The sequence below is a fragment of the Lemur catta genome, chromosome 2 (assembly GCF_020740605.2).
Source record: "Lemur catta isolate mLemCat1 chromosome 2, mLemCat1.pri, whole genome shotgun sequence".
NCBI lineage: Eukaryota > Metazoa > Chordata > Mammalia > Primates > Lemuridae > Lemur > Lemur catta.
In genome coordinates, this window is record NC_059129.1 from 76,081,567 (window position 1) to 76,107,730 (window position 26,164).

General features: G+C 38.4%; 1 protein-coding gene across 2 annotated transcripts in view; it reads right to left on the reverse strand.

Annotated features, from left to right (window-relative positions):
- The window catches only part of IMPG1 (interphotoreceptor matrix proteoglycan 1), a 125,948-nt gene extending 100,841 nt beyond the window's left edge, over positions 1-25,107 (reverse strand). Inside the window, exons 1-2 of one of the 2 annotated variants that reach the window (XM_045542264.1) lie at positions 25,041-25,107; positions 7,712-7,945 (exon numbers count right to left, since the gene is read on the reverse strand). In XM_045542264.1, the coding sequence (XP_045398220.1) occupies positions 7,712-7,945; positions 25,041-25,107 (301 nt within the window). The remainder of the gene's footprint in view (positions 1-7,711; positions 7,946-25,040) is intronic. The other variant, XM_045542265.1, reaches the window with a different exon arrangement.
- Positions 25,108-26,164: the final 1,057 nt, after the last annotated feature.

Consider the following 26,164-nt stretch of genomic DNA (forward strand, 5'->3'; position numbering starts at 1 on the left):
TTCCATGAAACTGGTTCCTGGTGCCAAAAAGTTTGGGAACCACTGATCTAGAGTATGGTATGGTGACTATAGTTAACAACATATATTTCAAATAGCTAGAAGAGAGGAAATTGAATGTTCCTAACACAAAGAAATGATAAAAGTTTGAAATAATGGATATGCTAATTACCCTGATCTGATCACTGTACATTGTCTGTATAGAAGCATAACTACGTACTCCATAAATATGTACAATTATTATGTGTCAATTAAAAATGTAAAAAAAGAAGAGAGGGAATATAGTATACATGTGTGTGTGTGTTGGGGGGGGGAGTTTAAGACTGCAATTTAAAATAGGATGGTTGAGGAAGACTTCATTACAAAGGTGACTTTTGAACATTTTGGGAAAAGTAAAGGCCCCTAGGCTGGGGACTGCCAGGAACATTGAAAGAACAGCAATGGTGTCAGTGTGGCCAGAGCAAGGTTGAGAGTAATAGAGGATGAAGACAGAAAGATGCAGTGAGGCAACCACAGACTGTGTAGGGCATGGTAGACCAGCAGTCTCCAAACTGGGGTACAGCTACCCTGGCTGTACTTGAAGAGTTTCCAAGTGCTGGGCAGGCACACAGACATTTAAAAGGAATCAATTTCCAGGTCTGAGCTTCCCTGTGCATGCTTTACTAAAATTGGTCTCCCTGAGGACATACTTCTCCCTTTTCACTTCACCTTAGGTCACAATCCTTCCCCATTCATCCATCCCAATCATATTGGGGCACAGCACCTCTGGGTTGCCACACAAAGAGACAAGTTGAGGGAACAATACTGAGACTGAGAGAGTGAACCTACTGGAGGGATAACACACATTTTGACAACTCAGGTGATTTCTGATTCCTTGCTTTCAACAGATTAGAAGGAATCCTTATGGAGTTGACAGCTGATAGATCATTAAAAATAATCACAAAAGATTATGATGTGATTATTGGCATATAGTGCCAAAGGTATTTGAAAAATAAGGACATTACTGTAACAAAAATCCATCATTTCCCATCTACTTATGTAAACAAGTTTTCTCAGCACTTAACTGCAACTAAGTAAAATAATAGGGATAAAATTGATAGAAACTCTGTCTCCTTTTAGCAATACTCAATATAAATAATGACTAATTGTACATAAATTAACAGAGAAGCAAAACCAAAACAATCTCATCAATCCGGAGGTAGAAGCTTAGGAAGCTTAAGCTGTGGATCCTTTATTTACACTGATTCCTTCCAAAGCCCTGTTTTTAATTTTGCATTTCCAATTTTGTATTTATAAATATTAATACTCATAAAATGTGTACCTCACCCTACCTCCATCTGTCAATAAAAACTTAAAGAAATTTGTCAAATTTATTATGTAGATTGTTTTAATCAATTGTATATTAAAATTATTATAAACATAACTGAATCCAAAAGAAATTTATTTTTACACATAAAGCCTATAGTCATAGGAAATAAAAAATGTAATTTCAGTTTATATACTTTATATATATTTTTGTTACTAAGAAGTACTTTAGAGCAATCAATAACAGATTTCCAAGTATTAATATAAATTACATTAAAATAAGACCGTGAGGGGGAAGTGGAAAGGAAATATGGATGTATGGAGAAAAAGGAACCATGTGACATTCCCTACTGTTTGGAAGTGTTTGCTCGTGTATTTTTTAAGAGAATTTGATGGTAGGTATTGAGTGGCCATCGTAGATTCCACTGGATATGTGGAAGAATGATACAATTCTTGTTCTATTTTAAGTATCAATATTTGCAACTCATTGAAAATTACATCCTATCTAATTAAACATGATGAAAAATTTTAGATGTCAACTGAAAGGTGTACAAGTGTATATATAGCATAAAAATTATTTTAGGGGTTTAAGTGAGCAAAAAATGTTGGAAGACTCTCTTAAAAGCAGTTGTACTATGCTGATTTTTACCTCTCAGGGGAAGGGAAGCAATTGGAGCCTTTGTGGCAGAGGCTGATACTGCCTAACGTTCTAAAGAAACACCTAAAGAACACTGCTGTGCTGAGAAAAAGGGTTGTGGGAAAGACAAGGGGAGATAAGACCAGTTTGGAAACTCTTATACCTATGCCTCATCTCCCTTGTCCCCACTTGATCTATGTCTGGATTTCTCTTAGCCTTCTGTTTTACGAGGCAGAGAGAATTCCAGATCAATAGAAGCTCAGGTCATTTATGAGCAGCCACCTGGCCAGAACCTTCAAGGTAATTGATCTTTTATAATTAGTAATCCACACAGACAGAAGAGGGTGCAGTCCCTACCACCTCAAATGTGCATCTAGTTTCCCATGTTTGGGGAAATAACGGGTCAACACATGTGGGAGGCAATGGAATAGGCTTGCCCTAGAGAGCTCACTCTTGTGAACATGACCTGTCTCCTTCCAGGCAAGGATCAGAGCATTTTAATGCCTTTCCTGATACCAACCATCATGCAGTCTCTGGGCCTTCATCTCTAGTCAGGAGTCTACATACCATGCAAGAAGGAAACAATGCTTGGATATTTTCAGCTTTGTCCAAACCCTAAGAGTTGTGTGTTTAGTCTGAGCAAACCAGCTGTCCTTGCTATCCTTCTTGCCTACATTCTGCACACTCTCTTTGGGGATGTTATTTTGCCTTTCCATCTTTCCCCAGTGTACCTGTTAGTTTAGTTCAAAACCCATTTAAGTGCCAGAGATACAATAATGCATACAAAATAAACTAATACTGCCTTTGAGGGCCCAGGGTTGGTAACTTTCATGGACAATACCTGTGTGAGAAGCATCTGGGAAGACATAAGGTAATAATCTGCTGCCAGTTAGCCATGACCTTGGGTGTGTTGCTTTTGGTCTCAGATGAAGATTTCCTTAAAAGGAAAGTAAACTTCAGTCCAATGTAAGGCTAACTAATTTTGTTCTTAGTTGAGCCTGGCTGTTCCTAGTTGAGCCCAAACTCACACTGGCAAGCATCATGCCTGATGTAGACAGATGTACATAGAAGTTCATTTTCCTGGGTGCTTTGTAGCCTGAGGACGTATCACCAGTTATGCAGAGTTTCTGCAGGCAGCGCCCTCTCACATGGTTGGGGAGATTGAGGCTGAGCCGTCAAGTAGGAGGTGCTTGTTTTTGGTGACTGCATCTTCTTAGTCAGGCTCCTTTGCCTGCTGTCCTTCCTCCGACCGCCGGACACAGAGCTCCCCAGATCCCTGCTCCTCCCAAAAAAGTTTCATAAAGGCTTTGAGAAAACTTTCTCTCTGAAGCACAACGTCTGAAGCTGCTTGAAGAATTACCTCCCTAGGGAACAGTAGTTTACAGGGAACACAATGTGAAGGGTGAAATCTCAGACTCTTCTTTCTTGTGGCTCCTCTGATGTAATTTTCTGGCCTCTTAGAAGCTTCCCGCAAACCAGAAGGCGCAGAATCCTTCTGTGATTGGGAGCACCAGCCCACAACCCATCAGGATAGTGCCCCATCCTTACTGAAAAGTATTTAAAAAGCCTTGAAAGTTGAGGCATCAAAGGATCTCAGAGCTGGGAGGGATTCAAAAACTTCTCAAAGTTGAATTTTTCTCGCCCTTTGATTTACCTGTTTTATACCATCCTCTTCTGAGCCTATGGGGTGGTGGTGGGGGGATTGCCACAGGGATTCTAGAGAAATCCAACACCTTGCCTCCCCGGTCTTCCTATGGTTGCTGGCCAATGCCTTGAATCTGGCCACAGGACATTAGCCTTTCTGCTGAAGGTCATACCCTGGGCTGTTTGATGATGTAGGTAAACCCCAGGGAACACGTACCCTGGAGGCCAGGCACGCATGTCCGTAACTGGAGGGCCAGACCTGCAGATAGTTATTCACAGTTGGGAAGTATTGTGTTAGACCAATGGCATATGAAAATGCCCAGTGCAGGGTTGGGTGCACATTAGATGGAGAGATAACACACTGGAATGGGAGTCAGGACACTGGGTTCTATCCCTGCTCTGCTGCCAACTGTGCCCCTGAGCACGCCACTTTACTGCATTAGATCTCAGTTTTCTTATGGGTACAATGGGAGTGTTGGCTAGGTGTTCTCTATATTAGTGCTTCTAGAACTTTAGAATGCAAATGAATTACCTGGGGATCTCCTTAAAATGCAAGTCCTGGCAGTAGGTCTGGGGTGGGATGTGAGATTCTGCCTTTCCAACAAGTTCCAGGTAGTGGTGCTGCTGTTGGTCTGCAAACAGCACTTGGAATAACAAGAAGAGGGACTCTGTCTGTCCATCTCTAACCTTCTCGAAGTCACACATCAATGTGGAAGTAAGATCTAGCTTTTGATATTGGGGTTAGGGGAAAAAAAGAGAGAGGGAGTTGGAGGGAGAGACACGGTGAGGTGAGGTGGAGGCCTGAGGAGGGGGTGTCCCTAAAGCAGGGAGTTGGGCTGGGAAGGAGCAGACTTCAGTCTGGAGACAGCCAGAAACAAACTTGCCTCTTTTGCATTTGTGCTTTGGGATGAGCATGTCAATAATTCTACCACAAATCTCAGAGCATTTTCACAGCGTTGCTTTAAGCACTGGGAAAATAAATAACTCAATGTTCCATTTGATTTAGGAATATGGGAGCTTTCTCCCCTAAGTTTGAAAGATGTCAACAGATAATTTTGTAAAAGTAGCACAAGAATAGTGGGTTACTCTGTCAAAGGAACACGCTTTGTAGCTGGCTCTTATTTCTTGTTTCTTTGTGAACCAATTTGTTAGACTTAAGAAACCCACACTGATGAATAGTAAAATTTCATATCACCCAGGGGCAGCCATAAAGATAATGGACTGTCATTGCTATGGGGAGAAAAACAATGGTTTGTTTTATCCAGGGAAACAGAATGAAAGAGGCAACCTAATCAAGAAAAAACAGCTGAGAATAAAAACTCAGAGCTACGAATTTGGTTGCAGCATTAGTCTATTCTACAAATACCCGCAGTGACTCCTCTTTGAGAATGTTGTAAAGAATTAGAAATCATATGAAAATAGTTAGGAATAGTTGTGTTCATATTCAAGGTGATGCAAATACTGCATGTTTATACTTCTATCCCTGAACAAACAAGATGGAATTTACCAGTGTCATTATCTGACCAATGTGTAGGCACACTCAAAATGAGGAATTTACACATGCCGCAGTCTTTTCTTTACATTCCCAGTGGGCTCTTTGTCTTCTGTACCCATCAACAAGTGTTTACTGAGAACCTGCTTTGTGGAGGTGCTCTGCTAGGACCTCAGAATATTAACACAGTGCACTTGATTGTCTATAATTAGAGCCCTCCTGACTATGCTCCAGTTCTTTTCATTTTTCTGTGGGTGTGGCTTCTGTCAGAAAGCAAATATCTTTTTACTTCCATTTAAAATGAGACATATGAGGAACATAAGGCTTGGTATTTTTGAGACTGTTAATTATACCTCCAATAAGAACACCTCAGATTAATTTAACCCGTGCACAAGGACTTCGTTGGATGTTAGTAGCGTGAAATGGGTTCTCAGTTGTCATGATGTGCAGCACATCACAGGCTAGAATTGAACCAGCTTGCTCTAGGCATTGGGCTTTAAATAGAGCAGGGTGGCTCTGCTTTTTGGAATGGAAGCAAACATCTAGTGTTGTTAGGTACATAGATAGCGAGGGATTCCTAGTTTCGTAGGAATGAAAGTGGGCCCCCGTCCTGGAGCCACCTCACCTTAGTCCCATCCCAAATGACTGCCATACCTGGGGGAGAAGGGAATACCCTACCAATCTACCAATCAGAACTTATCGTGCCAACTGCAAAAGAATGTAGAGGCCTCTCTAGCGCACGGGCCAAGCAACATAGGTACCATAGGGTTTGGAAAGTGACCTAGAACAACCAGCTTTCAGAGAGGTTCATGGGAGATCCACATGTGCAGTAAGACTCAGGCCATATAACTCTCAACTGTCCAATCAAAGTGGTTCCATGGTGACATCTGAGCCACGAGGGAGGTCCCAATCCGGACACTACAAAACAAGACTGAGACTATAACCAAGCGCCTCTTTTGCTATCACAATGGATCTGGTCATCACCCAGGGCATATGTATCTCACTCTGTAAACCTGTATCTTGGTCTTGCTCTATAATCCTATCTTTCTCCTCTCCATAAACCTCATTTTCATGCTTGCCTTACTTTGGTGCATCTGGACATTCTTTGGCCATGAGCGCACCAAGAACCGAGAACACAGAACCGACATTTCAAACTGAAACCCGACAGTTTGATTAAGGTGGGATCAGTAAAGCCCCTCAACTTTCACCTGTAAGATGAATTGAATTTAGGCCTTAGATGGACAGGATACTTTGCATAATTTGCAGTTACCTGGGGAATTTTAATAGTAGCTACCAAAGATTTGTTTTTCTTTTAAAGAAGCAGCCATGGGATTTTTTTCATCCATGGTGAATGAAGGAGCTCAGGAAATTTCCACCCAAAATATGACTCTTGGTATAAAGACTATTTTGAACTACAGGCCCTTAGAAACCAACAGGCCCTTGGAAGGGGCTTACCCTCTACCTGCGTAACCAGATGAACTCATGCAAAGAACAATCAACTTCCTTTCCCCTCCCTGTTAACTCAATATATTACAGGAAAGAAGATCAAGAATGCAACAAGACCTGGCCCAAATCATTTTAAACATAATATCTGTCTCTCAGGTTAATTTACAAGTCTATCTATTCCGCACCCCCCCCCCACACATCTATTCATTCTGCCAAGCATCTATTCATCCTCTCCAGCAATCATTTAGCAACCCCTAACCAGAGTTGTCTATATTCCTCATTGCCCTCTCCCTGCTAAAAGGAAGGTATAAAAATCTCTGAATCCTGTTGGGATATTGGGTAATCCTTCTGTCATTCTCCCTGTGCACATGGTAAATAAACCTCTTTCTTTTATTAATCTGCCTTAATTGTGAGTTAATCTTTCAGTGAACTTTCGAAGGAAAGGGCAAGTTTCCCCTCACCCCCACATAAGTAAATGAAAAGGACAACCACTGATGGCCGTGCTGTGATTTAAGTCCTCAATGATTTCCGGGAAATGCTATCAGAATCCTGCTAATGTTGTCTCGGGGTAAAAACTGCGCTGTAACTCTGCTAGAAACCACAGTAATTGTGCTGTAAATTCTGTTAACACACCTGCATTATATCTGGGTAACCACTCTTAATCTGTGTGTCCTCTGCACTCCAGCGTGCCTCCAGGTTTCCAAACTTCAGAAGTTTTTGCTGGGTCAGCAACAAACAACTTGAACTTATCAAGACGGGAGAGAGGATCTGGAGTGTAACGTTGCTTTTGAAAAATGAAATCTTAAGTCATAAATCAACTTGCTCAGATTCCTGACATTGCAATCATACTGTGCTTCTTCCTCATAAGAAGGATATTAAAATTCATTATTGAGCTTTGGCAAAAATAAACATGAAGAGGTAAAATCTGGATGCCAAGGCTTTCTGGTGACTTGTAAATGACCTAATGGTTCTATGTTGCACAAGACGTTATTTTAAACCATAAGAGCTGATAGCTACCATAGTTTTGAAAGTTTCTTATTCATTACTATCAGATACAGTAAGGTGATTTTTATAACTCTTGTGGCTAAATGAGAGACCCTGGAATTTTGGAGCTGAAGACAACCTACAGATGAATGAAAAGGAAGGGATGAAAATAACAAAGGGCTAAACGGCTTCATCTCTCTCCTTACCTCTCAATCTATAATAAGCTTGAAGACTGGCTAAAATCTCTTTCATGGATTCCTGTGGACAGACTTTAACCCCCGTTGGGAAAAATGCTGATCTTTTTGTTCGATGCTTTGTCAAATCGTATATTCGTCTCATGGTTGACACTTTGTACGTGTTTTCAGTACTTTCAGTTGTTTCGATTCTTGGGGCATTGTCTATGTCTTTAGTTTCAGAATGGTTTATTCTAATGGAGAAATCTGTAAAAGAAAGATTGATATCCTAGTGAATATATACATTTATGTGATATATGTGACATACATGGATAACTGAATGAGATAAACTAAAATTAATATTCTAAGGTTTATGAAATTTATACCTTGGTGCAACTGCCAGATGTGATATCACAAATGACAAAGCATATTCAGAAATAAGAGAATAGTATAATGAGGTGATCAAGAGTATTTTTAAAAAGCCAACGTCTCAAATCATCTTGCCTTTAGGAACTGCCAAATATTGAAACCATTTCCCACACACGTCTCTAAAAATCACTCCCCACTTAGCACTCAAGCTTCCCGAGAGATGCCTCTTTTGGTAGACATATTCATAATACACTTCAAGTGGGGAATGATATAGCGTTGCGGTGCCCAGAGGTGTACTCTTGATGAGGAAGTGGAGCGCTTCTAAAAACCTACGGGGAAAAATGCAACAAAATAACTTTCCTGCTATTAGTGGCAGCTCTAGGATTTCTGTACCGGCAGAGCTCAGAGGATGGTAATCTGGCTAAAAGTGAGTTGGGCAAGGATGTGTCTTAGAGTTGCATTTATACAGCAAGCTTACTGTTTTAGGGGTAGGAGGAGGTAGGAGGAAGAATGAAGAGGAGGACCCAGAGAAGAGGCTGGCAGAGAATATAACTCCCTAAGCCATTTTATCCTGCTGGCATGCCTGGTCTATTAGGGTTAGGTCTAGACTTCATTTATAACTCTCTGGACCTCTTATAATAATAACTTACATTCATTGAGCACCTTCTTATTTTGAATTTTTTACATGTATTATTTCATATCATTCTCACAAAAGCTTTACTGTACAGATGAAACAGATATTATTTTTCTCAGTTTACCATGTAGTAGTACACTGAGGCTTAGAGGTGGCAAAACATGTTAACAGTAGAGTCAGACCTTAATTCCTCCTCTTCTACTCCATCTCTTTCCTTTTATCCATTCTACCATTTAAGAAAGGAGTTATTGAAGAACAGTTGGGACCACTTACTATGTATGGCCCCCTGAGATTCCAAATGTGGTTTACAGAGATTTATATTCCCATTTTACTAAGGAAGGCTCTGAAACCCAGATCTTCTTGGTACAGACAAGGGAAATCAAGCAGAAATCCAAGCAGGGTAGCTGGAGAGCAATTCAAATCTTGTCAAATAGTGCAAAAGTCTCTCTACGTTATAGGAGTGGAGAGAGTACTGGTGGGAACACATATTCTCTGCCACCTTGAGGCGTCTCAGAGTGCTCTATCAGTCTTGGGTAGTGGTAAATTCTTGGGAAAGAATCTCCAGGAAGGAAGGGAATTTAAAGATTAATTGGCTCACCCAAAGACACACTAGATCAATAACTCATAATCTTTGGGTTAGAACACAGCCACCCAGCAATATTTGAAGATCCTCAGGTAATTCCAATAGGCAGACAGGTTTGGGAACCTCTGCTTTATAGATCTGTAAGGATGCTTCCAGCTGAAGAACCAAGATTGTCCATCTCAATCTGGTTTACACAGTAAGGAAGTTATTGCTTCCAAAGGAAAGCCAGAGGTAGGGAATGCCTGGTGAAAATGGAGCTCTGGCTCTGTCTTTCTCCCATTCCCTGGGCTCTGCCTCCTCACTTGGGGACCTCACTGTTGGGTGGGCTTCCATTAAATTCCCCTTATGGAGGCCAGCAGCAACTGGAGCAACACACTTACTCTCGTTCATGTTGAAAAGCAGCCTTTCTCTTAGATCTGGCTGACTTAGGCCATGTGCCTGACCTAAGACCAGCTGCCAAGGGATACCCCAGTGCTATTGGCTTGATAGGGGTAGTCACAGCGCAGGGGACTGGGATTACCTCAAGTGGCTCATCGTGACTGTGGAGTTGGAGTCAGTTTTTCCTGAGTCATACTGGCTGTGTGGCAAAGTGAAAAGTGCCCATTCAACATTGGGGCAAAGTGCAAGAGGTGGGTAGAAGTCACACACATAGCCGTTAGTGCCCACTGCAGTTAGTAAAATGTGAATTTTTGTGTAGGAACATTAATTTTAATAACCCTTTCAAACAGTTTTAGTTTACAATAGGGTTGTCATAGTAAAAAGTAAGCTTTTGTAATTATATTTTAATTGCTATTTAGAATGGAAGAAGCAGCTGCGTCATTGGGTAATTCTAGGCCTATCTGGTGTAGCATGGGCCATGCTGAGGGACACTGTGCCCCCGGATGCCCTGCCTGTCTGCATTCTTCTCACAGGGCCTGCTGCAATGTGGGGAGTCCCACTATTGTGCTGGTCCTTTCTCCACCTTGTCACCCCACAATCTTCAGTCCTTTGGGGTTGGTCCTGTTCTTATGTTTCATGTTATGCTCTGTAGAATGATCTGAATAACTTGCCTTGGGAAGAGTATTCACTCTGCCCTGGCTCTGGGAACAACGTATATTGTATATTTTAAAATAGCTAGAAGAATAGATTTGGAATGTTCCCAACACAAAGAAATGATAAGTGTTTGAGGTGATGGATATTTTAATTACCCAGATTTGGTCATTACACATTGTATGCTTATATCAAAATATCACACATACTCCATAAATACAGACAATGATTATGTAGCTATAAAAATTACAAACAAAAATATTTTTTAAAAAATGTCCAACACAGTCATGCAATAAGAACTTCTCCACTGTAGGATGACCATAGTTAGCAATAATAGATAGTTTCAAATTGTTGGAAGAAGGATGAATATTCCCAACACAAAGAAATGATAAATGTTTGAGATGATGGATATGCTAATTTACCTGATCTGAGTACTACATATGTATCAAAACTTCACTATGTACATCATGAATATGTACAATTATTACATAGTGTCAACTAAACAAATTAAAAAAGCGGTCAGAGCCTTACAAATAGTAAGCACTCACATGTAAGATATTATTATTAAAATTTTAATCATCCTGAAAGAAAAACTCTTTTATCAGATAATCTAGGCATTCCACTTCCTGGTATCTCTCTTCCGTCTTCCATCCTAACATGACCTTTCACTATATTGCTCCTCAGTCCTCAGACAAGACTATGCCTGTGCCCTGAAGCCTTCCTGTGCTTCCACACTGCAATATTCAACTCAGTTTGTCTGCCCTTTCATACCTGAGGGCCCTTCTCTTCCTTCTCTGTTTGCAGTATTCCTACCTTTTTATAAGGGCCAGCTGAGATGCTACCTTCTCTTCTGAGCTTTCTCAGGTCTCACATTCAGAATTCCCTCCTTGCTCCCTCTTGTTCCTGCAGCATGGCTCATATCTCTGTGGCATTCATTGATTCACCAGTATTCATTGAGTGACTACTATGTGCCGGGTCCACTATGGTACATAACTGTAAACTTGATGAACAAATGTGATGGAACTTGTGTTGTAGTGCTTGCTTTGTCCTGCCTTGAACAATAATTTGTTGTAAATATATAAGTTTCTTCCTTTAAACTGCAGACACCTTGAGGATTTGTATTACAATCCTGTCCTCCCCTCCCAAGTTCACCTAGTACACTGTTTTGTATGTGACAGATATGCAATACATATTAATTAAGTGACAATGAAAAATGGCCTGGGGAAATATTTTTTTTTACAATATATGTATGAGTTAGATTTGTTTTAAAAACCATTAGACTATGAAAAATAGCTTCATATGTCCTGTCCACCTACATTGTCACAACTTCCCTTTTCAGTTTCTGTCCCTTGTCTGGTGTCTAATATCAGAGGCTTAGGACACAGTCTTCTTATTGAAGATAATATACTAAGTGAAAAGACAAAAATTCTTCTGTGAGTGAAGACCAAAACAACAGAAAAGAGATGGTTTATGTACAAAGTATGCTTTAGTAAAATCTGTATTCCTAGGCCCTTTCAATTTACCCATAAATAAATAATCAAGAGAACCAATTAAGAATGTGGGTATCAATGAGGAAGAATATCAGTATTGCCTGGCTCTTTAAGGCTTCCATGACCTTGCTTCTCGATTATTGAACCTGATCAGTAAAACCACACTTATGGTTAACTCCAACCCTCTGCCTACTCCTTATCTGAGTCCTTGGAGCTCAGCACGGCAGGAGGAAAACAAGCATCAGGACTCACTTTAAATTTATAATCCTTAAATAAAATCATACTACATTTCCCTGGTCCATTCGGTTTCCCACTCTCCTGGAGAACTAGACACAAGTTCCCTCGGATTTCCTATACCTTCCTTCCGATTCTCACTCTCAGTTGACGACTTTGCGTCACATTTTACTGATAGCAAGAGAAGCCAAAAGAGAACTTCACAAACTTCCAGTGCTGCATCTGCTCACTGGCACCATCTCTGCTCTTGTACTCTGCTTTCTGTGTCTATGTGATCCTTGGTCTCAGCTCCTACCTAAGACCAGCTCCCTTACTTAGGCCCTGCATCCCATCCTTTCTTACCCCTCAAAGACATTCTTCCAGAAACTCTCTCTCATCTCCCTATGTCATTATTTTCTCCCTTTCTACTAGATTATTCCTAGAAGCATAGAAACACACAAACATGCTATTCCTTTTCCTTCTATTGAAAAACCCTCTCTTGATACTACATCCCCTCCAGCTATTGACCCATTTTTCCCTTTATACTTATAGCAAAACTTTTAAAAAGATTTTTCTCTCCTTTTCCAGAAAAAAGCAAGGTTCTACATAAATGAGAATCCCTGGATAATGCATGCACAGCTACTAACACACCCTCTTCATTCTCTCTCTCTCTCCCTTTTTCTTTCATTCTTTTTTTATTTCAATATATTTGATGTGCTCATAGAGCCTGGTGTATTAATATGCTAATGTGACTTTCCACCAGAAGGCGTCGCTATCTAACACATAAGATACTGAAATGGACCATAAACTATAACTCCAATGATCACCTCTGTGAATTTGGGCATTAACATTCGTTGATGGAGGTGGTGGTGAGAGTGATGATTTTGTAGCAAAATACACCATTTGAGGAAGGGCTGAGATTTATCATGGCAGTATGGGCTCCCCTTGAGCTGGGAAGTTCTCATGAAAGGCCTGGAAACTATTTAGGTGGGCAGGAAGGAGGATAACAGAGTCATGGGTAGGGAAACTTCCAGAAGGCTAAGGACAATGGCCAACACTGAAGGTTAAAGTTGAGGAGGGTGGTTTTATTTAGTTTTGTTTTGTTTCTTTATTTATCCACTCTATTCTGGAGCTGACCCAGATTCTGCAACCTAGTGTTAACTATGATAAGTTTGAAAATTTCCAAATATATAGAAAGGAAAATTAAAAGAACAACCACTGGATTCACACACTGAGTTCAAACATTACTTCATCCTAAGAAACAGTCAAATCTGGCCAAGGATGGGAGTTGCAGTTCTGAAATACTGTGCTTTTGATCCTTCATTTATTGTTTAAAATTTAGATTTGGATTGGTGAAGCACGTCTGTTAGCTAATGTGCATGTCAGCTCTTTAGTCAAAGCACCTTTCCCACTCTGGGCTGGAGGCTGGTGGCCATGAGGCCCCAGTGTTGACGGGCACCCTTGAAGCCATTATAGGCCGTATCATCTCCCTGTCACGTCAGAGAAGAATTTATTCATTCATTGTTAAAATGTGTGTGTGTGTATTTTAATTTATGTAACAGACTTCTTCCCTCCATTTTTTTCTGTTCTCTTTTGTTTCCTGTTTTCCTTCTTGTTCTTTTTCCTCATGGGGAATTTCTTCTACTTTATTTCCTACCTGTCTTGTCCTTTCTTTCTTTCTTTCTTTCTTTCTTTCTTTCTTTCTTTCTTTCTTTCTTTCTTTCTTTCTTTCTTTCTTTCTTTCTTTCTTTCTTTCTTTCTTTCTTTCTTTCTTTCTCTCTTTCTTTCTCTCTTTCTTTCTCTCTCTCTCTCTCTCTCTCTCTCTTTCTTTCTTTCAGCAGAGGTCTCACTATGTTGCTCAGGCTGGTCATGAACTCCTGGATCCTCCTGCCTCAGTCTCCCAAAGTGCTGGGATTACAGGTGTGAGCCACTGTGTCTGGCCAAGAGTTTATTGTTTTCCTTTGGGTACCAAAGTTGGCCTCCAATCATAAATTGCTTACAAAATTTCCGTTTCAGGCTCAGCTTTGAGCTTTGCCCATGAACCAGTCTCTTTTTTGGTTTATATTCAAGTAGATAATTGCCAATCTGTTTGGACCACTCCTCACCAAACTCTCTCTTCTAGCCATCCAACCCTACAGGCTTACAAGATAGGCTTACTGTATACATATAGTGACAATTATAGACAACAGGAATAGGAGAACAGGGCTTCTCGGCAGCATTGCTATGAAGCAACAGCCATTGGCACTTAGTGAAGCCATTATGTCATCCTAGGGGAAAAAGCCTTGATGTCTTAATGAATGAATTAATGGGAGCAGAGACAAAATTTACTGGAATTCCTACAAAATGAAATCTCCATTTGAAGAACAGAACTCCATAGAGAGAAAGTGGATAACATTTCAGGACCAAATTAATGACTGGAAGTTTTCAAAAATAATAACTTAATTTTGCACAAACTTTTCTAACTTTACTAAAAAAAAGTGAGGAGCTATGGCCTTTCTGCAAATGTTCCTCTTGTTTGTGACTCATTATATCCTGGTCCTCCCCCTACATTAGTAGATTCTCAATTACACACCTGAGAAATTTTTTCCAAAGAGCAAAGGCAATTAAATACACATCGTGCTTAACATACTGAGTATGTACCAGCAAATTATGCAGATTTACTGAATACTTTGTTCAGTCTATTCTAGAAGAGTGCATAGATTTTAAGCTTGATGTTTTCTAGATAACAAAGTGGAGATCACAGAAGCTTCTGCATCTTACTTTCCCACCTGTATTCCTACATGCAGTTCCCAATAAACAGATACAATGCCAACCCCAGGCTTTGGCCTAGAGGCAAAACTTGTTGGAATAAATGATGCAGAAGAGGATCACAGAAAGTAAGGAAACTTGCAGTTATTTGCTTTAATGGATCATGAAGTAACTAAGCTTTTAAAATAGTCAGTATGCAGACTGATTATCAATGGTGGGGTACATGCTACATCTTTTCCCTCTCTCAAGCTTTTGAAAATCAGATGCCATCGCTGCCTTCTTTACCTTCCAAACTGGCATTTGTTCAGCAACAGTACTCCCTACTGAGAATGGAATCAGTGGTCCCTTCTCTCAAATAATTAGAGTGGTTGCATTATCTTTCTCTTCATTGCAAAAATCTGGTTAGACATTACAGTTGCTATGTCAGAAGAAAATGGGTTAGGAACTTGGCAAACCATTATAAGAAATGAGAGGTTGTTAATGCCTACTTTCTATTCCATACATATATATGTCATTGAGCCCTACCTCATTGCACTAAAAAAAAAAAAGAAAGAAAAGGAAGAACCAAATCTATAGGTGAGATGCTGAGGTACAAAATAGCACTCTTTGTTGAGGGCATAGGTAGCTTGGTGAGTGGGAAGGAACAGAGCTGAAGTTGAAGGGAGAGGTAGAAAAAAGAAAGGAGATTGCCTCTTTTATGTTCAAAGATGATCCTCTGAGCAGGTGGAGTTGCTAGTTCTTCAGGTTTGGGAAATGACAGGGAGTAAAGAGGCTGGAGTCTAGCAGGGCTGTGTCCTCAACTATACCCGGAACTGCATGCCCACCTCTGCAGGGAGCAAGAGTAGGGCACAGAGAGAAGGGGAGGAGTGTTCTCAAAGCTGGCTGGCCTCTCTGTGTTCTGGGAAAGGAGAGAAACACATCCAAGGTCCTTGTTATGGGGTGGTGAGAAAGAGTAGTACATACTTCCTTCATCTAAGGCACGAAATCACTTGATAGTGCAGCCCCCTGGCTGAGGTTCTCTCACACCCAGCTGCCAGCTCCAAAGGTGCTGCTCCTGCTTCAAGTCCAGAACCAAACCTATAGCAATGGGGAACGCCTTTGCCTCTCAAACAGGGGTACAGGTGCCCTCCAGGCATGCAGTGTTGTGCCGGGGATTGTGAGAAACCACAGGATCAACACACTGCTTCTTCATGGAAGGCTAAATTTACTGGGGAATTTTAGCAAAAAACTTAAAATGTTAAGGATCATGTGAATACACAAGCAAAATCAGCAAAATCCATTATCCTCACACATACATAAGCCAGTCTTGAAAGCTAGCAGGGTAGGATATTTGTAAAATGTGGTGTTGCTTTAAAAAAATGGCGAATGGAGTTGGGTTAAAGCTGAGGTCAAGATGAAGGAAACACGATGTGAAACTGAGGTGAGAGCGATTATGGTAAAGTTGTTAGCCAGCCTAGCTAAAGGTTTGCACGTGGCTGCCTCATTTTCAGGAGCTGACAAAAAGAAACCAGTGCTTTCCCCAACTACTGGACTTTTTAGTACTCCTCAAATCATCCTATATTTTTATTTGCTAAATCAGGCAATCCTATTCCCACCAGGCCTAGCCCTGAATCTCAAGAGTGGCACTAGATCATAAAAACAGCTAATGATGTGCCAAACCTGCAAAATGCTTAACATCTATTTTCTCATTTAATTTTTGAAACAAAACAAAACTACATAATAGGCAAGCACTAATCAAAAATTATGGTGTTGGAATTATTACTTTCTCGTTTTCAGGTTAAAAACCAGAGCATATGGAAATTAATTATTTGCCCAAATTCAGGAATTGAGTCGGGGAGTGCCAGAGCTATCTTGCTATAACCTCAGTGCCCCAGGTACTCAATATGAAGTTCACTTTACTTTTCTGCAGGAACTGTGATAGGTTTTATGCATCAGAAAGTTAACAAGCAGAGATGAACAGCTGTTTCTGTTTAATCTGTTCCAATTCTGCTCTCCTTGAGCAGAATATCATTCTTTTGTGGCAATATATGCAACAAACAATGCTATGTACATGCAATTCTCTTTACTCAGAACTCCCAAGACACTTCAAGATCAGGTTTACATATGTGTAGGTCCAGCCCCATTAAGTCACTCACAATCATCTCTTTATATTAACTTAAATTCCACTAATTTTTTTCATTGCTTTGCTTCCCAGTTATTAACCCATTGTGTGTGCTTTTTTGATACCATTTCCACAGGTTCAGAATGCGGAGTTTAAGCACACAGGTCTCTGATAAGGGAATTGAATGACATTTTACAAGTAATTTGACTGGCTTAACAACAAACATCCAACTGTAGAATATATCTTCTTTTCAAGCACAGGGAAAAATGCTGGTCTAAAATGCAAATCTGGATAAATTTAAAAGGACTGATACTATGTACATTATATTCTCAGACTAACAGGGAAGAAAGCTAGACATCAGTTTAAAAAACAGTGGGAAAGTCTTCATATATTTGAAAATTAAAAAAAGTCCTTCCAAATAAGCTGTAAGTCAAAGAAGAAATCATATGTTATTAAAATATTTTTATTAAATGATAAAATTGCTATATAATAAAACTTGTGTAATGAAGCTACAGCAGTTCCTAAAAGTAAAATTGTATCATTAAACTACCTATCTTAGAAAAAGAAAAGAGTTACATATTAATGACCTATGCATATAACCAAGAGGTTAGCATAAGAAAACAAAATAAACCCAAAGAAAATACAAGGAAAAAATAACAAACATAAGAACAGAGAATAATAAAATATAAAAGAGATCATAAAATAAATGAAAAAGAAAGAAATAGAAAAGCCAAACAATTTTCCTTTGAAGATATTAATAACAAAAACAAACAAACAGGTGAGATTGATCAAATAAAGAAGACAAAATTAACCAATATCAGAATTGGACATTATGCCTTTCACAAACTTTCTATAAACATAAAAAAGATAACAAGATATTATGAATAATGTTTTGTCAATAAATTTGAAATTTCATATGAAATGAATGAATTTCTAGAAATATACAACTTATCATAACTAAAGAGATAGGATAATTATTGTAACTTTAAAAAAAATTAAGAGGTCAAATATCTTTTCACAACTATCTTTCTCTATCTTAACAATGGATTCTACCAGACATTCAAGAAAAAGATAATTCCATTTTAATACCAACTGTTAACAAAACCTGACAAAAGAAGTATGAGAAAAAATTTTATGGTCCAAGCTCACTTACAAACATGAATGTAACAATTAAAAATAAAATATTAGCACATAGAATCCAGCAATATATAAACAATGTATGACCAAGCTGAGTTTATCTCAGGAATGTAAGGTTGGTTTAATATTTGAAAATTGATTAAGGTAATTTATCACATTAATGAATTAAAGGAGAAAAAAATTTGGCAATCTTAACAGATATAGAAGAAATAAGAAATCTGTATATTTATAATTAAAAACTCTTAGTAAATTAGAATTAGAAAGAAACTTTCTTTACTTGGTAAAGAGCATTTGCAAGAACAAAACAAACAAGCAAAAAAAGATAAAATAAGCATCACACTTAATGATGAAATGTAAAAGCAGTTGATGGAAACTTGGGTTGTTTTCATATCTTGGCTATTGTGAAAAATGCTACAATAAGCATGGAAACACAGATATCTCTATGAGGTGTTGATTTAATTTCCTTTGGGTATATCCCCAGCAGAGGAATTACTGCACAGGGATTGCAGGATATATAATTCTATTTTTAATTTTTTGAGGAACCTCTGTACTGTTCCCCATAATGGCTGTACCAATTTATATTCCCACCAACAGTATACAAGGGGTACCCTTTTCTCTATACCTTTGCTAACACTCATCTCTTTTTTTTTTATTTTTGTTTTTTTACATCCCACCCCCCAACACTCATCTCTTCTCTTTTTGATAACTGCCACCATAACAGGTGTGAAGTGATAGTTCATTGTGGTTTTGATTTGCATTTCCCTGATGATTAGAGCACCTTTTCATACCCATTGGCCATTTTATGTTTTCTTTGGAAAAATGTCTACTTAAGTCCCTTGCCCATTTTCAAACTGGTCTGTTTTTTTTTTTTTTTTGCTACTGAGTTGTATGAGTTCTTTTTATATTTTGGATATTACTCTCTTATGAGATACATGCTTTGCAAATATATTCCCCCAATCCATAGGCTGCCTTTTCATTTTGGGAAGGTCTTACTGGGAATTGGTTGTAAATGGAGTAAAAGTAACAGGTAGGTAGAAATAACATTAGCAAAGACATGAAATCATTTTATTCTCTGAAACAAAAAGAGAAAAAGAAGAGTTTAGATAAATTCAGAGAAAACTTTGAAGTGGAAAAAAAAGATGTCAAATGAGGTCAAATGATTTCAATCTTCTCAGTAAGTAGGAGGAGGTGATAATAGCAACAATGGTAGCTGTCATAGCCATCTTAGCAGTTATTGAGCATTTTTGTAGCAGATGCCTCACCAAAAGCTTTACTCTGTGAGGCAGACACTGCTATTATTATTTTTATTTTACAGACAAGGAAATCATAAGAGTGAGTAATGTTTGAGATTGAGCAATTTGCCAAGGTCACATAGTAAGCAACAGAGCTGTTCTGTGCAGAATGATGTTCAATGGCAGCCTTAGAACCTTTTGCTTCTGTGAATGAGGGGAAATGAGGCTGTAGGCTCAAGGTGAGAGGGAAGGTCTGGAAATCTGGCTAGGGGACTAGGTCAGGGAGTCAGAGATGAGTATGACTGTGGAATAGCTTGTAGGGCCCAGCTAAGGTGACAGTGCATGGATTTGTTTTGTGACAGTACTCTGTTTATTTGGATTTCTCTCATAACACTTGGCAGTTCAGGAATGAGAGTAGAAAAAGTGAAAGCTAAGTTTTCCCAGGGTGGGATTAATCAAGCAGATGGGACAGAAGCCAGGAGTACAGTTTCTGTTATAGTACTAAGAAGACTGTCGGTCAGCAGTGGGCTACGGGCACCTGGGATAACATGCAGCACCCTGAGGCCTGGACAGGCTGAATTGGAGAACCTGAGGGAGGCTGGGGGACTGGGATGTTTTGATGAGAATAACACCAGATCCAATAGAAGGAAGGCAGAGAAATTATGAACAAGGGTTGTTTCAGAATTTGTTATCTCCAGAGGCTGAAACTACTACAAACCTGGAGGTGAAATTTCAGTGTTTTGATTGGGTGGGAGGTAGTTTTGGTTTCAAAGAGGCTTTCTCATTGTGTCTAATAGCAACCCATTAGCAGGATACTGCCTTTAGATACATAGCACAGTCTTGAATAAGTCACTTGCTACTGAACTTAGGCTCTAGTAGTGGGCATTTGGAATGACACCATGAATAAACAACTCCAGTTCTTTGAGGAGTTCAAAACATCGCACCTCTTTCTTAATGAATAACACAAGTCCTATGTTAGGTGCTTCCATTTCCAGGGTAGAGCTGAAGGATATGATCAGCTAGTCTGAGATCAGTCATGAAAACAGATGTTACACATGGCTCAGAACCAGCAATCATCTGGTTTTAGCAGAGGAAAGTTGGCTTTTGAATTAACAGTAAAAGCCGTATTAATTCCACTCATCATATCAGACTGATTAGATTAAGTAGATGTAAGATAAAAATGGATACAGCTCACATCCCACCTCAAATGATTTTAGGAATATTACTTAGCACTCCCTGCCTTAGACACCCAACCACAAATGAGCATAAATTAGCTTGAGCTTTTATAAAAAAAAATTAAGCTAAGTGATTATTAACATAATTACCGTCTGCAAAGTGTTTTGATCAGTTCTGAACTGATCTGAGTACAATGGATTAATAATAGTGTCATCGTGTTTCCTAGTTCAGCTTAATTAAATGCAACTTTTGTTTGTTTATAAATGCAGCAGGAACTTTAAGACAGACAAATTAGCCCAACACGTGTTATTTTCTATATGGAGTTACGCAGAGATTCCCAACCTTTTTGGCACCAGGGACCAGTTACATGGAAGACAATGTTCCCACGCACGGGGTAGGGGGTTGGTGCGGTGGAGCCCTGCGACCCGGTCCCCAACAGAACGCGGACCCGGGATTGGGGACCGCAGAGTTAACTTTTCATTAATTTCAAAGTCCTGATTTTTTTCCCCACCAGATTCCTTTTGGTTTGGTTTCCCTTTTCTCCTGGGGGCAATTATGAAAATAGATGCTGCCTGTGGTGAAGAGCCTTGCGATGCCTGAATGAAGAAAAGGAAGTCGGAATGAATTCAGATGACTTTACGAAGCACACAGAAAGACGTTGTGTCTTCAAGAATGACTGATTGTAAATGGGAAAGTATTTATCTACTGAATACAACCGTATGCTTAGAAGCAGCGGCACTGTTCTGCATGGCTCTTTCCTAGTCGGCTAACACTCACTGTGGCCGGAAGAGAGAGGCAGAGGGGGAGAACATTCTCCATAAATAATTATAGCGGTGCATGCTGCAGTCCAGCGCTTGACAGCAGCATTTCCATCCATGAATTCTCATGGCCAGGGCTATGCCAGGTAGCTCATACACTCATTCTCAGATAAGCTGGGGCACGTGGGTGGCCTTGGATCCAGAGCAAAGAGTGCACCCTCCTCCCTTATTAAAATGGTTTCATCTGCTTGGTGCTTTTGTTTTGGGAGGCTGAAATTCTATCCTTTGATGAAATTGTCTCAGACAGTGAGCTCAAGCCCAGTGGTTGCTGAAAACTGTCCACTTTGGGAGATTAAAACTCACATCTTGGTAAGAGGCTTTCCTTTCTTTCAACAAACTGTTCTGTGTTATTCTTAGAGTTGGCACAATTTCCTTCCCCACAATTGCAGGAGTGTCTTTCCTACCCTCAAGCAAGAGGTGATGTAGATGGAGACCTCACTCACCCCTGAGTCTGGTATTTCACAACATAGTGATGAGGTCAGGACATTTTTTTATGATTGTTACAACATATATACTGAAGTATAATATAAACCTAGAAACTATTATGAAAAACAAACTTTGTTGCCTCAGATGGATTATTTTAAGATAGCATAAAATCTGTGAAAATTATTGTGGCGCCAAAAGTATATAGGATCTGAATTTCCAGAGGTAATTAGCATGCAAATGCAGTTGATGTTCAAGGTGGTTGTACTCTCATGATTGACAGAAATGGCCAAAAAAGCAGTAGGTCATGTCAGCCCTCTCTAAGTAGCTCCCACATACAATAGTCCTTTAGCATGATCAGAGACACAAGCACAAAGCGGCCACAGGCAGTAGTGGTTTTTATTTTTAAAGAAAGTATATAATCTAATAAATGGTTTCAGGTGTGCTGCACAGTTTGTTCATTTGGACACGAAGTATTTTCAATTTACACAGCTTCGATTTTAGAGACATCTTCTCAGACATAATTGAATAAAATAATCTGCCTTGGACCTTTTGAATTACACTCTTTTGAGACTAGCCCAGACAAACAAAGCATAGGAGCTGCAGTAATGTGACTGCCATCGGGCACCTATCTTAGGTACACAAATGAAGCCATGTTCTCTGTTAATGGAGCCTCAGTGAAGGAAAATACCTTCCTGGGTAATTTTATGAAATGAGAGCATACCCCAGTAGTAAAAGATCAGCAAGAAGTGGAACATCTTCAAATGCAAATTTCCTGACATTTCACAGCTACTAAAATAATTATCTTGCCTTGGAGAACTAATAATAACTTAGTAAAAGGTTTCATTTAGGATAACCAAAAGGCACATACTAAGATAAGCACTATTTCCATTTTAGGACTTGCCAAGGGTAGATTTTCTCTTTTCTCTTTTTTCTACACATTGAATGTCACAAGCAATTAAATAAAATTATTTATGTGAACTGGAAAGTAAGAGCATAAAGCCATGCTGTGCAAATCAGATGCAACTGGTATTCCCACTATGAATCCCAAAGAAGGAAGCTTTGGTGTCTTGGTGAAGTAATTGTTCTTTGAAACTCTTGAGCTACTTTTGTTGTGCTGAAACAAATTTATTTAATGAATCTTTTGAAATCAAAGCCACTTCACCTTTGTATGTCTATGAAAAAACTACATTCGGAATCTGCAAAGCTTAAAGGAAATCTTTTGAAATACTGGCATTTCTTTGAATCTCTTTATATTCTATATCTAGCACTGTATTAAGGACATGGAAAGCATTCTCTGGGATCAAACTGGGAAAAATCACCTAAGGGCAAACGAAAACTTTTGAGAAGCGATTTGACAATATGAACCAAATACCATAAAACTGTTTATGGTGTTTTAATCCAATAATTTTACTTTAGTGACTTTATTCTGAGTCTTAAATACAGAGAAAGACTTATGCACAAAGCTTTTCATTGCAATGTTATTTGCAATAACAAAATAATTAGAAATAATTAGTTCTCTCTTGTTGAATATTTAGGTAAAGCAAATCTTGATACATCTACTGAATGAAACATTATGCAGCCAATAAAATGATGCTTGCCAAAATTGGATATCAATGTAGAACATTCATATGTTGTATTAGAAGTACTAAAAGCCTGATATAAAATTGTATGTGTGGCAGAGCTACAATCATGTAAAAATAAGTATAACTAGAAAAAAGACTGAGAAAATATCTGAAGGTGCTAGCGTAGGTTGTGTTTGGATGGAAGTATTACTGGAAATTTTTTCATCTCTTTTATTTTTTAGATTTATAAGGTTTTTAAAAGAAACTAAATTTAGCTAAATACCCAATTGTTATGCTTAACAGCTAGCTGTATTGAACTGAACTCTCCCTTAACCATTTTCTACATATACTCATTTTCTAAATATACTTATGATGGTTAATTAGTCACAAGTGAGAAACCAGTCTGGCTGAGCTACGTAAACTCTAACTAATGTAGACCTCATTAACTGAAGATTAACATATATTCACATATCTGAGATTCTTACGAAATAAAAAGGCCCAAACAAGTAGCATATTAGGATTTTTAAAATGCAATTATAGCACATTGTTTGACAAAAGTAGGGAAATAACAAGTTGTAGTTTTTTGGTGAGCTTATTTCATTTAACTTGCTATACATAAGTATGCTATTCATCATTGTGTCTAATGGCTGACATATATATGAAAATAGAAAAAAAAATTTAAATTAATTAACAATTATACAAAAAACAAAGTTGAATTGTCTAGTCAACTTTATGAAACAGACAAAAGACATGCTTTATCAGATTGAGCTCAGAATATACTGAAATCACATCATTTGTTTCTAATTAAATGTTTTTACAAATGTAAACATTTATATGTAAGTGACAGTTGAAAGAAAAGTAAGTAAACTTTGCTTCATCCACTATATCATCTATAGGTAACAAAACATGAAGAAAACTTTACTACAACCCTTTCCAGAAACTTTTTTCTCCCTCCAAGTGCAACCACTGAGAAGTTACATATAAAATAACTGATGGAATCACAGTTATTTTGTGACTTACACATGCAATAACTATTTGTTTTACTTTTCCATGGACATTTCAAACCAGTACTTCAATTAAAATATTCATTGTGTGAAGCTGTCTCGTCCTTAAAGAACTGAACATGATTGATTTTAAATGTCTTAAAAAGATTGAGCATGTCATAATGATTAGGCTTATACTTAAAAAAAGGTTGAGCTTTATTCAACAGGTTTTTTTAAGAAATAAACTATATTATTTTTCTTAAAAATACCTATTTTGTGACTTGCTTTAATTTCAGATTCCGTTGATTTACCATAAGAACATATACTGCCTAGTTCTTTTATGCATACAACTTGAAAAACAACCGAGTTTCTGAGTTGGTTGTCATCATGAACCCTGAAGATGAAGTACATTTCCTATTTTCTAAGGGAAAACAACTCATGATTTTGTTGTGAGAATGTAAGAAATACATTTTCTTGTCTGATCACAAATGACTTAAAGCATTGTTTTTAGATTTTATTTGTCAAGTTTAGGTGGATAAATGGTTTTTGTTTCATGGACCTAATAATGTTGTTGATATTAATGATATGAATTGTATTGAATATTTTATAACAGCAAATAGGATGCATCCATCTTTCCAATTTTGTTAACATACCTTGCACTTAAGATTATGTAGTAAATATTAAATCAAGTGAAAACCATTTCTGATAATCATTCATTCAATTAACCAATCAGTATTTATTAAGGGCCTACCATATACCAGCCCCCTGAGATAAAGTCATGACCTTTTGATTCCGAATGTTCACTTCTACAAATAGATTTTATAGATAAGAAATTTAAAAATAAATATTTAAATAACTTACCTTTGGTTCCCTGAACTTGGAGAAAAATCCAAAAGACAAAAATAGCCCTTCTGCTTTCCAAATACATTCTGGCCTTTGTGCACTGGTAATTCTGACAACAATCACAGAACAACCTCAAATCACATATAAACAAATAAAATGACAGAACTATGAAAAATAATTAAATATTGATGCCAGCTGATTGAGGATAACCTTCTTGGTCTACCTTTAAGAAGGTGCTAATTTATGAAGCAGTGTCTGCTTCTGGAATAATCTGCTTATCTTCCCCTCAGGTGTAATCTCTGCTTAAGGGCCAGCTGGAGGAACCTTTATCTCATTAACCTTCTGGAAGAGCATCTGTCAGCCTAGCTCCAGGGCCCTGAATGCCTTTATAAACAAGTCCACAGACATACTTTTTTCTTAGCTACTCACCTGTTACAGTGACACAGAGAGCCAGGGGAAGTCCTGCCAAATGCAGAAGGATGACAGGGTCAGATGTATTCCAAAATGACATGCGGAGGAAATATCCATTGAAAGAACTTAATTGCTATCCTTGGAAGTATATGGTTATTCAATATGCGTCAGTCTCCACAGGTAGCAAAGCTGTCTCCATTCTCTTTTATGTACTGCTTTGTAAATCATTTTCTATCTGGCATTACATACAGATGGCTTTTTGATTTAAGTGTTATTTAGTTTTTAAAATCTGTATTCATGTACAGAGTTTAAGGAGTCAAATAGTTTTTTCCTTAAGGTTTGTGAAAAATAACTGTGCCTGCTTTCTACCCACACCTTCATTCAAAGGGCAACCATTTTTAATTCATTAGGCTAATTTTTCTAGTAGTCTAATTTGTTCTTCTAAATAGTATGCTTCTATTACTATTCTGGGGTTTTCGCTTTTAGCTGTTATCAAATAATGGATATTGAGAATATCTTTCCTTCCATACACACTCTTTCCACTTACCATAAACATGTACTCTTCTCATTCCTTCATCCTTCTGCCTCAGTATTACTGTATTTTCAGATTATTGAATATTTGGTCTTATATTATTTTTACTGTATACATGCTATGTATAGCTGAGCGATGGAACATACCGCAATTACTACCACGTATTTTTTATTTTTTTGAGACAGTGCCTTGCTCCGTC